This window comes from Pseudophryne corroboree, chromosome 2, assembly GCF_028390025.1.
Source record: "Pseudophryne corroboree isolate aPseCor3 chromosome 2, aPseCor3.hap2, whole genome shotgun sequence".
NCBI lineage: Eukaryota > Metazoa > Chordata > Amphibia > Anura > Myobatrachidae > Pseudophryne > Pseudophryne corroboree.
Genome location: NC_086445.1, coordinates 544,846,852 through 544,860,184, shown reverse-complemented (window position 1 = coordinate 544,860,184; position 13,333 = coordinate 544,846,852). Strand labels below are relative to the sequence as shown.

At 44.8% G+C, this 13,333-nt stretch overlaps 1 protein-coding gene across 2 annotated transcripts in view; it reads right to left on the bottom strand.

Moving 5' to 3' along the window:
• Positions 1-13,333, bottom strand: part of MYOM3 (myomesin 3) — a 357,638-nt gene that overhangs the window by 90,075 nt on the left and 254,230 nt on the right. For both annotated transcript variants that reach the window (XM_063954304.1, XM_063954305.1), the window contains 2 exons: positions 12,327-12,505; positions 11,374-11,488 (listed from right to left, as the gene is read on the bottom strand). In XM_063954304.1, the coding sequence (XP_063810374.1) occupies positions 11,374-11,488; positions 12,327-12,505 (294 nt within the window). The remainder of the gene's footprint in view (positions 1-11,373; positions 11,489-12,326; positions 12,506-13,333) is intronic.

Here is a 13,333-nt window from a genome sequence, read left to right as displayed (position 1 = left end):
AAAAAAATTTCCAGCCGGATTGCAACGCCCACAGACCCAACTGTAAATCAGCTACGATAGTGGGGTTGTCCTCGTGCTTCCCAGTATTTTCCTTAGGATCTTTGCAGAGATGTCCCTTGAAAATATAAAGATAATAATAATAATAATAATAACAAGGTAGAATTACTTGTTCAGGAAGTCCGTATTCAAAAACATATATATATCTATATATGTATATTCCCCAGCAGAGGGCGCTATAGTCACTATACCTGTCTCCCAGTTATAGCAATGTACATGTTAGCCTATGCGTGGGGGAGGGTTAATATCCTCCCCTCAGAAAAAGCGCCAGTATAGGGCAGTTAAAATGGACGACATTTAAATTTTTTCAGGCACTTCATTAGATATGATAGCCAGCGCTGTCTAATAGTGCTGTTAGATCCCCCCGCGTTAACTATCTTACTTTTGTCCGGCTCTCTGAGAGACCCGCCGCAGTGCTCCCCAGAGGCTCTCTTGCCCAGCGGTGTACGCGCTACGGGACCCTCTCTCTTTAAGTCCCGCAGCGGCGCCCATCAGCCGAGAGCGTCTACTTCTTTAATCCGGGGCTGTGTGAGAGACCCGCCGCAGCGCTCGCCAGAGGCTCTCCTGCCTAGCGGTGTACGCGCTACGGGACCCTCTCTCTCTAAGTCCCGCAGCGGCACCCGTCAGCAGAGAGTGTCTGTCCCCCCGGCGCGGCTTCCGGCCCGCGCTGATCCTATTACCCGCAGCGGCGCCCGTTTGTTCTAGGGAGCAAATAATATAATAAAAATAAATAATAAATAAATAATAATAACCTAAAGTGGCCCTTATTACACAACCAGTACTCACTGTGCCTTGTGTAACGACCACCAATGTAAAGGACCTTCCTGATGAGATGCAGGTCCCTTCAAAAGGGATCTTTGTCTCTCCAACCAAACAGCCTTGTCCCCCCTTTTGTTAGGTTGACGCAGCTCAAGTTCTACCTCTTTGATGAGAGATGCAGGTCCCTTCAAAAGGGATCTTTGTCTCTCCAACCAAACAGCCTTGTCCCCCTTTTGTTAGGTTGACGCAGCTCAAGTTCTTTGAATTTATTCTGTCAGGAGCTCAAAGCTCCGTGTGCTACCTCCTAGCACAATTTTCAAAACTGAGGGAGGAGGGATGTGAAGGGGGAGGAACCAGCTGTGCAGACAATTCTGATTAGATTGTGCCACACCTCCGGTTTGCAAGCTTCACACCCCTAATGTATAAGGAACTCCAGTGTCCCCTAGTGGATGAAAGAGAAATGAAGAATTATTGAATTTCTGAAGCCCACTGTGGTTTGTATAGTACAGGCATGGCCCTCCAGCTGTTGTGAAACTACATATCCCAGCATGCCCTGACACAGTTTTGCTGTCAGGGAATGCTAAAGCTGTGTCAGGGCATGCTGGGATGTGTAGTTTCTCAAAAGCTGGAGGGCTGCAGTTTGGACATGCCTGGTATAGTACATGTACTGTATTAGAGCAATAATATTTTATGCAAAAATTGATTTCTACAACTCACTTAGGAACAGACAATTGTGTCATTTAGAAATGGGAAAACTTTAACCGAAGTTAAAGAATCGGGCGCAAGTTGGGCTGGTGTTCTAATTGTAGCAGCTGCTATATAACAGGTATAGTCAATCCTGTGAACACTGTAGACGATAGACAACAAACAAAGATAGCAGCGCTGTGTGTTATAAAGAATTCGGCAGTTATAATCATTAACTATGGTGGAGATAGGAATACGTGGAGCTGAATGGATTAGGTGAAAAAAGATAATAATTTATTAAAATACATGTAATGTATAGATAAAATTAATAACAAATGAAAATGATAAAATTGCAGCAGAACAGAATCACCATGGAGCTACCTTAATTACACTTATCCGTATTTCTTAATTTATGTGGACTTATTGTTGATATTGGAATTAGGTAAACTTTTTAGCACAGTCCTGATGGCTGCAATGCCACAGTATATTACCGCTGGAGGAGGGGGTTCTCTGGATAGCGTCCCTTTTAGTGGGTAGAACCAAAACACTCTTATATCCTCACCAGTGTGCGGAGTCCTCAATGCTGAGTAGTAGGGCTGTGTTACCAATTGGCAAGTTGTTCACCTGTTCCTTTTGACGTAGTTCGTATAAGTCCACTAAAGATCCGGATATGGTAAGTGTAGCTCCCAGTTGATGAAGGTGATCCAGAATTCAAAACATCTGACGCGTTTCGCTGCAGAACCTGCAGCTTTCTCAAAGTGGACTTATACGAACTACGTCAAAAGGAACAGGTGAACAACTTGCCAATTGGTAACACAGCCCTACTACTCAGCATTGAGGACTCCGCACACTGGTGAGGATATAAGAGTGTTTTGGTTCTACCCACTAAAAGGGACGCTATCCAGAGAACCCCCTCCTCCAGCGGTAATATACTGTGGCATTGCAGCCATCAGGACTGTGCTAAAAAGTTTACCTAATTCCAATATCAACAATAAGTCCACATAAATTAAGAAATACGGATAAGTGTAATTAAGGTAGCTCCATGGTGATTCTGTTCTGCTGCAATTTTATCATTTTCATTTGTTATTAATTTTATCTATACATTACATGTATTTTAATAAATTATTATCTTTTTTCACCTAATCCATTCAGCTCCACGTATTCCTATCTCCACCATAGTTAATGATTATAACTGCCGAATTCTTTATAACACACAGCGCTGCTATCTTTGTTTGTTGTCAATTGTGTCATTTACTAATCAATACTAAGGGGCGCACTTATCAATAATTAATTACAGTATATGCCCTGAAAACAACCATTTTCCAGGAGTACCTGCATATAATAATAATAATAAGTATACCCAGCAGTGGCATCAATTAGGTAGCCAATTACCCCTCCTCCCCAGCAAGGGGGCATTGCTCATTTTAACCACTCTGTTGGAATACCCAGCTTTCCTGGAGATGCTGGGCTACCCATAGAGACTCTCCCTTTATTGCCGTTTCATCATCAGTGACAGGAGCCGGTGCTGTATGATATGTCACAGTGCAGCACCTGGCTCCCAGTTACTGAGGGGGTGGAGGGTGACACTCAGGGGTATATTTACTAGTCAATTATGGTCGATTTTTGATCGATTTTGGGATTAAGGGTCTATATCACAGATTCACTTACAGATGAATTTTGACATTGTTTAAAAAAAAAAGTAAAAAATTCTGTTTAGTTAATGTAGAATTTAGACCCTGAAATCCAAAATCGACCAAACATCGACCAAAAATCGACCCAGAACGATTTTTAGTAAATATACCCCTAAATCCCACATTTACTAACAGAAATTTTTTTTAATATTTTTTTTAAAGCATGTCAAAAAACATCTGTTAGTAATTGTGTAATTTAGACCCTACAAAATTTATAAAAAAATCGACCCAACTTTGACCATAAATTCATCAACATTGACCCAAATCGACTTTTAGTAAATATACCCCTTGGTGCGGTCCGCACACCTTGCAACCCCCTAGTGATGCCTCTGATCTCCAGAATGTGTATACAGGGGACTACTGCAGTCTCCTCTTTTCAATTGCAAAATCAGTCTCCATAGATCTCTATGGGACTGCTTTGTTAACTAAAATTACCAAGCTCCAGAATACAAAGCTAACTAAGTTAATGTCATCAGCCATTGTAGTCTATAGGCTCTAGATCGCAAAATATACCGGTAGATGGTGATAAGAAAATTAGAGTTCCATAGGGTCCACAGGGAATACCATGGAGTTGCAGGTGTTGAGGACCTTGGGCGACAAACAGTTAAGCTTTTGGACTCCCATGATGTTGCAGTCCTACTCCCCTATACGCCGACTCCATGCTCAGGCATTCTCAGTTTTGTCAACAAGCCCAAGTCAGGACAAGGACAGGAAAGAACAAAGATGGTGGCACACACAAGAACACACACACTCTCTGAGAGGAGTATGGAACTGGTGAACAATAAGAGTAACCAATATAGCCAGGTGCGTCATGGTGGGCACCCTGTGGGTCTAATGGACCTCGAAGAAAGAGTTAACAAAGGTACGTTTTACCATAACTCTCATTTTCTTTTTCAGGTTTCATAAGGCTCCACAAAGAATACCATGGGGATGTCACAAAGCAGTTATTTAAGGGAGAGGATGCTCCTGAGCGGATAGAAGAATCTGGCATCCAAATGTAGCATCTTGAGAAGTGAATGTATCAAAGGCGTAGAACCTAAGAAAGGTGTGAACAGAGGACCATGTAGCCGCCTTGCACAATTGTTCTGCAGACGCTCCACGGCATGCTGCCCATGAGTGAGTAGAATGACTTGTGACTGTGGTTGGTACAGGAAGATCAGCCTTGGGAAATGGTCATGTGAATCCAACTGGCCAGAGATTATCTGCTGGCCAAACCCTCTTGTAAAAACCATAAAGGACAAAGAGAGAGTTTAATTTCCGAATGGAAATGGTACAGTCCACGTAGATCCATAGAGCGTGGACCACAGCAAGGGAGGCCTCCCCAGTCGAAAGGTTTGGAGAAATGAAGGTCAGTAACACAATTTCCTTGGTAAGATGGAACCGGGACATTACCTCAAGAAGGTAATTGGGCCTAGTTCGTGGACAGCCCTGTCCCTATGAGAAACGAGAAAGGGTGAGTGACAAGAAAGCGCCAACAAATCTGATACCCTGGGGGCCGAGGCAATGGCTAGCAGAAATACGTTTTTTTGCCGCTAACCACTTAAAATCCATTGATTCCAGAGGATCAAAAGGAGGTTCCTGAAGGGTTTTGAGGAACACTGATAGATCCCACAGTGTTACCGGAGGTACATATGGCGGTTGAACACAAAGTACACCCTGGAAGAAGGTAAGAACATCCGGTAGTGGAGCAATTTTTCTTTAGAGCCAAATGGACAGCACTGAAAAGTGCACTTGCAAGGTTGATAAGCAAAGTCATAAAGTCAATCCAGCTTGGAGAAAGACGAGAATCTTAGATACTCAAAATACCTGTGTGCATAGCGCCTCGTAGAACACCACTGTAGGTATGTATGTCACACCAAATAATAAATATGGGCAGATGCTGGCATTCTTGCTTTAAACATGGTCTGTACAACCGACCGTGAGAAACCTTTTGCTCTTAAGATGGATGACTCAAGAGCCACTCTGTCAAGGATAGCCGAGCTAGGTCCAGATATCTGCAGGGACGCTGAGACAACAGGTCTTGGCTCTGAGGAAGTAACAAGGGAATGTCTATGGACAGGTTCTGTAGATATAAGAGCCAATGATGTCTGGACCATTGCAGCGCTACCACTATAAAGTTGCCTCCTTTCTATTTGAACTTCCGAAGGACCTTCGGAGGAAGAGAAACCAAAGGGAAAACATACAACAGATTGAAAGTCCATTGCAGTGCCAGCACATCCACAAAGGCTGCTTCGGTATCTTTTGTCTTGGACCCGTATACAGGCACCTTGTTGTGTCTGGATGCCAAAAGGTCCTCATCTGGCTGGCACACTTGTGTACCAGGAGCTGGAAAACCTCCGGGTGTAGTGACCACTCCCCGTTGTGCACATTGTGATGATTGAGAAAGTCTGCTTCCCAGTTTAGTACTCCTGGGATGAAGGCCACCGAGATGGCTGGGATGTGACATTTGGGCCACTGCAGAATGTGAGCCACTTCCTTCATTGCCAACTGACTACAGGTGCCTCGCAGATGACTTTGGTAGGCTACTGTTGTGGCACTGTGAGACTGGATCTGCACAGGTTTGCCCTGAAGAACTTTCTGTGCCAGAATAAGTGCTCTGTAGACTGCATGTAACTGCAAGACGTTGAACGGTTAGAAGGCTCCTGCTGGAGTCCAACGGCTCTAAAAAGGTGAGTTGTCCGGTTACTGCTCCCCATCCGCGGAGACTTGCATCTGTGGTAAGCATTACCCAATCCGGGATCCAGAAGGGTCTCCCCCTTTCCAGATGCTCCATCTGGAACCACCAGGCTAGTGACAGTCGAACCCTCATCTGGGACCGGAGCAGATGAGGTTGTCCGTTCCATCAGGAACTGGGCATACTCCACCATGTCAAAGGTGGGTACCATGGACCCCAGTACTTGCATGGCCGAGTGTATGGACAGGCAACGACTGCTGAGCAAGTGGCAATCTGCTTCTGTAATCTGGATATTTTTGCCAGGGCCAGGAAAAGTCTCTCAACTTGAGATTCCAGGTAAGCTCCCAGATGTATCATACGCTGTAAAGGTATGAGGGATGACTTCTTCCAGTTGATGAGCCATCCGTGTTATTTGTAGGAAGGCAATAGTTAACCGGAGATGATGGTTTAGCACCTCCAGAGAATGCGCCAGGAGGAGCAGGTTGTCCAGATAAGGAAGTATTCTGACTCCCTGATGACATAGTTGAGATGCCACAACAGGCAGAATTTTGGTGAAGACTTTGGGCACAGCGGAGAGTCCAAAAAGTAATGCCTTAAATTGGTAATGTTGCTGAAGAATAGCAAACCGTAGGAATCTCTCATGTGAAGGTGCTATGGGAACATGCAGGTAAGCATCCTGAATGTCAAGAGACACCATGAAATCTCCCGGCTCCATTACTAGAATTATGGAGCGTAGTGTTTCCACCCGGAACTTGGATACTCTGACAAACTTGTTGAGAGATTTGAGGTTTAGGATAGGCTGATGAGACCCACTGGGTTTCTGCACCAGAATTGGTGTTGAATAGAACCCTGTCATGTGTTGCGAGCAAGGAACTGGTACTATTACTCCTTATTGCAAGAGGAATTGAATGACCTTTTGTAGGGCTAAAGCTTTGCTGGGGTCTAAACTAGGGCCTGTGCAAAAAATTGTTGAGGGAGACGTCTCTTGAAAGAGACAGTGTACCCATGAGAGACAACTGCTTGCAATCAAGCGTCAGCTGTAGTTAGGCGCCAGGCTTGTGCAAACTAAAGAAGTTGGCCTCCCAGCCAGGGGTTCCCTAGGAGGAGGCTCGCCCCGTCAGGCTGCAGGTTTGTCATCACATCTGGCTGGTGGCTGTCTTGCAGCCCATGCCTGCTTGGACATGGGCTTTGAGGCTTCAGTAAACGTTGTTTGTATAGGGAAGATCAGGCTGAATGCTTTACCTTGTGGGCGAGTGCCACAAAACTTGGAGGCCCGGGACTGAGAGCAGAAAGGCTGTCTGTGTGGCAACTATTTTATCCAGTTCAGCAGAATATCCCCTTTCTTAGAATCCATGTCTGCTTTCCACGAGCGGAGCAGATAATACATTTAGCCACTAGAAAGTAGCCAATGCCTTGAAAGCCAGGATACCAGCGTCCAAAGTTGCCTTGCCTAAATAAGAGGCATCCTCCCTAATATGGGCAATATGTGATAGACTTTCCCGTGAAATGTCTGAGAGGAGTCCATCTCTTAAAGCGTCATCCCAGTGCTCAATCGCTTTAGGCACCCTGGAGGCTGCCACCCTAGTCCTGGTGATAGCCCCTGTAAGGGAGTATATAGACTTGAGACAAGTTTACATCCTCCTAGCTGTAGTCTCCTTTAATGAGGATGTAGAAGGAATAGGCAAGGGGGATGATTTCACCAAGCATGCTACATGAGAGTTCACCGGTGAAGGAGCTTCCCATGTTGTACAGTCAATTGCTGGCACCAGGTAAAAAGAAGTTAAACGCTTAGGTAGTGAAAACTTCTTTCCTGGAGTATTCCAAGCCACTCGTCTGAAAGATCCATAAGATGCTCAGACTGAAGAAACTCCTCTTTGTCGTAGTACCTTTCAGCGCTTATAGAAGTGTGAGTGTTTTGATTCAGGAACAGGCTCATCATCCTCCATCAGGATAGATTTGACAGCTAGTACAAGTGCCGTCACATGCCGTCGAGTGACCGTCCTCCCCTTCTGAGAGGAACTCCGTGAGAGAGACACTAGCCACTTCTTCTTCAGTCAGGCACTGTATCAAGGTAGAGATTAATATATCCGGAGTCATGGGGACTGATACAGCCGTGTGTACCTGCCGAGGAATTCCCACAGGGGGAGTAACTGCAGGGGTTGCCAGATGGACAGCTATCTGACCCCATAATTAGAGTAACCATATTATCCCATATTACCCAATAACTAGAGTGACCATATTATCCCTTTTTCCTGCGACGCTCATGGATTACACATACTGGTTGTGTATATATATATTACTACGGAAATGCCACAAAGCATCCCGCTTACAATACTCCAAACAGCACAGAGACAAGCCTCAAAACTTGACAATGATCCAAAACACAAGGCCAAGTAGACCTGTCATTGGCTACAGCAGAATAAAGTGAAGGTTCTGGAGTGGCCATCTCAGTCTCCTGACCTCAATATCATTGAGCCACTCTGGGGAAATCTCAAACGTGCAGTTCATGCAAGACAGCCCAAGAATTTACAGGAACTGGAGGCTTTTTGCCAAGAAGAATGGGCAGCTTTACCATCTGAGAAAAGAAAGAGCCTCATCCACAACTACCACAAAAGACTTCAAGCTGACAATGATATTAAAGGGGGCAATAAACGGTATTAAGAACTGGGGTATGTAAACTTTTGATCAGGGTCATTTGGGTAGTTTCTATTGTCATTATGATTTAAAAAGAGTAAACAGTTGTTTGACAATAAATGGCTTCACCCAACCACTAACCATGAGTGAAAGAAAAGTTTGTGAGTTATCATTCATATTCTCTGACAAATGGCCAGAAAATCACAAATTCTGCTAGGGTATGTAAACTTATGAGCACAACTGTATATATATATATATATATATATATATCCAAAAAATGGTCGCACTCACATCTTCAAAGGAGACAACGACTGGGGTGATCACTCCAGAATGCAAAGGCATTCAAATTATAGAACAGACAGTAGAGGCACTCTCCAGAATTCATAAAGATGCAAAAAGGTGAATTTATTTATACGTTACACAATACACTCGAATGGTATTCCTTGATATGTCCTCAAGCGCTTTCGGCCCACAGAGGGCCTTCCTCAGGAGGCAGTATGTAATAATTCCATCAGAACATAAGACCAAACACAGGGTCTACCCGGATATCCAGCAGTATATCCAACTGTATATATATATATATATATATATATATATATATTTGAATTAGACCGTGCCGTCTTTGACTCTTCTTTTCAAAGTTCCGTGAGTGCTTCCGATTTGGAGAATATATATATATATGCACAAAGTTCAAAAACATATAGATCAGTAAGCTTCTCCTAGTCCAATATTTCTGTATTCCAATATATGGTCCACAGGGTATCACAAAGTCCAATGTGAGCTTTATAGCCTCGCTTTTACACACTCCACTTCTTTGGGTGGCTGCTCAGTTCCTCAGAACACCACTAGGTATATATAGCCAAAAGATCTGTAAACAAGAGAGAAGAACAAGCGCCTATGGTGTAGTATTTCTTTCCAGGGTGCACAGACAATACACCAATAATAGAATTCCGTACCAGTTTGTGACTTGTAATAAATTGTATCAGTCCATTGCTTCATAATCAGTATATGGTACCAGCATGGGCTAGTACACACAGCTCTCTGTCAGGGATGCACAATGGGGGTCATTCCGAGTTGTTCGCTCGCAAGCTGCTTTTAGCAGCTTTGCACACGCTAAGCCGCCGCCCACTGGGAGTGAATCTTAGCTTATCAAAATTGCGAACGAAAGATTAGCAGAATTGCGAATAGACACTTCTTAGCAGTTTCTGAGTAGCTCGGGACTTACTCTTCCAGTGCGATCAGTTCAGTCAGTTTCATTCCTGGTTTGACGTCACAAACACACCCAGCGTTCGCCCAGACACTCCTCCGTTTCTACAGCCACTCCCGCGTTTTTCCCAGAAACGGTAGCGTTTTTTCACACACTCCCATAAAACGGCCAGTTTCCACCCAGAAACACCCACTTCCTGTCAATCACATTACGATCACCAGAACGAAGAAAAAACCTCGTAATGCCGTGAGTAAAATTCCTAACTGCATAGCAAATTTACTTGGCGCAGTCGCACTGCGGACATTGCGCATGCGCATTAGCGACTAATCGCTCCGTTGCGAGAAAAAAATAACGAGCGAACAACTCGGAATGACCCCCAATGTGTGATGGGGATCAGTATGAAATCCCGCCAGACGGGATCCCGGCGGTCGGAATACCGACACCGGAATCCCGACTGGCACAATCCCGATAGGGGGGCGAGTGCAACACCTACAGAGGGAGAATATGTCGGGATTGTGCCGGTCGAGATTCCGGTGTCGGTATTCCGACCGCCAGGATTCCGTCCGGCAGGATCTTGACCACATCCCGTGTGATGATAAGCTGCTGCTGCCCCCTAGGCTATGGGAGGAATGCACAGAGCTAAGAGCCAAGTGTGCTCAGTGACCGCCACATACACGACATGTGCCGTGTATGTGACGGTCCCTGAGTATATATATATATATACACACACACACACACACACACACACACACACACACACACACACACACACACAATTTAAGTATACTGCAATGGGCACTACAATCAATTACCCAGCTTAAATAGAAGGTAGGATAAAAGTGTTGTATAACCTGGCTCCTTGTAGAGGTACACTGGACCCAGCATTCCTGGAGTCCCACTGGCCGCACTGCACTGAAAATGGCTTCCTCTAGTCTCAGAAGGGGAGGAGGGGAAGGATAAGCAGCTCAGCGGCGGGAAGACAGCAGTGGAATGGCGTCCTGAGCTGGAAGAGGGGCCACAGGCAAGGGCTATCCTCCCCTATGCCAGCATTACCCACCAGGTACCCCTGCCTTCCATAATATAGCCTGCCTCAGTATAATTTGCCCTGGTGGTTTAGTGGACCCGCAATAGACACAGGTCCCGTGAGCAGGAACACACCTTACCTGCCCCCCGGTGCTGGCATGCAGTTCTGGGTCTCCGGAGGTAATGGTCCTAGCTGTACTCCCCGTGCACAGCCGGAAGTACCTGGCTAGCAGGAGTTTCGACCGCCGGCGGGGGTTGTTAGAGGAGCAGCACTGGCATCCATAGGACAGCCTAGCGCTGCTGCTCAGATGTAAATAATATACAAAAATAAAAAAATGTTTTCAGTAAAAAGCTTGGGGCTCCTTAAAAGCAGCTCCCACTGTTCAGATGTGCGGCTCCTGCTGGACACCAAACAAAACTGAGGATGCCTGAGCATGGAGGCGGGGTAGGACCGGAGCATCATGGGAGTCCAAAAGCTTAACTGTTTGGTACCCAGGTCCTCACCACCTGCAACCCTATGGTATTCCCCGTGGAGCCCTATGGAAATCAAAGAAGAAATTATAATTATCCGGTCTAGGATCTGGTAATTGATAAATATGCCTCTACACCAGACTTGCAGCAGCCATACTTTACAATGCCCAAACCTGGCTTGCTTGCAGGAACCACAGGATCACATGGCAGAGATGGAATTCCAGCTCCAGATGTGTTTACAGCAAGGACACGAAACTGGTAACTTTTCTTTGTTTCTAAATCAGAGATCTAAGGAAAGAGATGACAAATCTGGTATACTTTCTAGTCATTATATTCTATATGAAAGCATCAACATACATACTGTATATTAGGGTCTAAAAGTATGAGAACCGAGCGATTACATGAGAAGGGAGGTGTGCCTTAACGTCTAGGTTAGGGGGCTGGCAGTGGTGCTTGTCCATCAAGGTGTTAGCCTATGGTCGGCAGGGGGTGTGTTAGCAAGGAAAAGGTATCTAAGGAGCTGTTTGTGTGGGGTCAAATTCTCTTTGTCCTGGGATTTCTCACCCACCCTACCCTTAGTTTAGGTTTGTGTATCTCCATTGTGGCAGAAAGAACCAGTCCGTGTGCAATTGGTTATTTGAGGTGCGCTCCCCTCCTGGCTAGTAGTTAGCTGTACCACCCTGACGGGGGGCAGTATCACCACCTGACAGCTGGGTAGTTCAGTCGAGGCTGAGTCAATACCTTCTTGTTTGATTGTACTGTTTGTTATATGGGCACACTGGGCGATCTACGCGTGCAATGCTTGTTCTGTTGTTGAGGTCTGAGCATTGCAGACCTTTCTTTGCCACCATACATCTGTAATACAGCTCTAATACAAAGATTAATTCAATGTTTTAAATAATTTTGCTAACAGTTTCTCTGCCAAATCTACGTCTCAGTGTCTTATTTTACAAGAGTTATTGTAATTGATTGTATGCACCAATGACACACCTCAGCCAATAGAAAGTTTATGGGTACATAGCTATATAACGTTTGCACTTATAGCGTTGACAGACCACCAAAAGAAAGCCAGGATCTGAATACAAGCTCTTTGTCAGCAGTTAGTGTATTCTGTTACATACTGTACCCTCATATGTGTTTCAGGTGTTGGCTTCTCAATAATCCTCTTCCACTCCGTAGAGCCTTCCTCACATGCCTCTACCAAGTAACCAGTGATAGAGCTGTTCCCAGTATACACAGGGCACTCCCAGTGTAGCATCAGTGTGTTATTGCGTACCTCTCTGCATCTGACATCATACGGTGGCCCTGGGAATGTACAAATTGTGTCACAACATGGGCATTATCCAGGGAATGATGTTACCAGGTTCCAATTTTCCACATGAAATCCTTACCTAAATTGTATTATTTTTTTTTCAACTAATTCAGGATTCTAGTCACCTGCTAATCACAGCATTTCATCTACTTCTCCTGTCTTACTTTTGTAAGATTTAATTAGCTTTCTTGTGTTATATCAATAAACTAATACACTATATATTTTGTGTCATCTTGCACTTTAATAAAAAGATAAGTTGTATGGAAATCTCATCTATGATAAAATAAATGCTCCTTTGTCACTTTTTGTGAGTAAATTTATAAGAGTTAAGCTTTGCCTCACAATACACATTGGGCCTAATTCAAGGTTGATTGCAAAACAACATTTTCCTTGAATGGGCAAAACCATGTGCACTGCAGGTGGGGCAGATATAACGTGCTAAGAGTTAGATTTGGGTGGGGTGTGTCCAAACTGAAATCTAAATTGCAGTGTAAAAATAAAGCAGCCAGTATGTACCCTGCACAGAAACAGCCCAACCAAATCGAACTCTCTCTGCACATGTTATATCTGCCCCACCTGCAGTGTACATGGTTTTGCCTATTAGAGGAAAATGTTGTCTTGCAATCAACCTTGAATTAAGCCCATTGTACACTACATTGTTTCTCTCCTTATCCATGAGCAGGGCCAGCACAATCTATTCAGCGAAGCGATGCAACGCAGGGAAGCTCTTCTAGCCTGCTGCTGTCCATTGCTTCCTGTCAAATTGTATGACAGGCAGTGGCGCTGGCAGCGTTCCTCCTGAACAGGGACCTGCTGGGCCC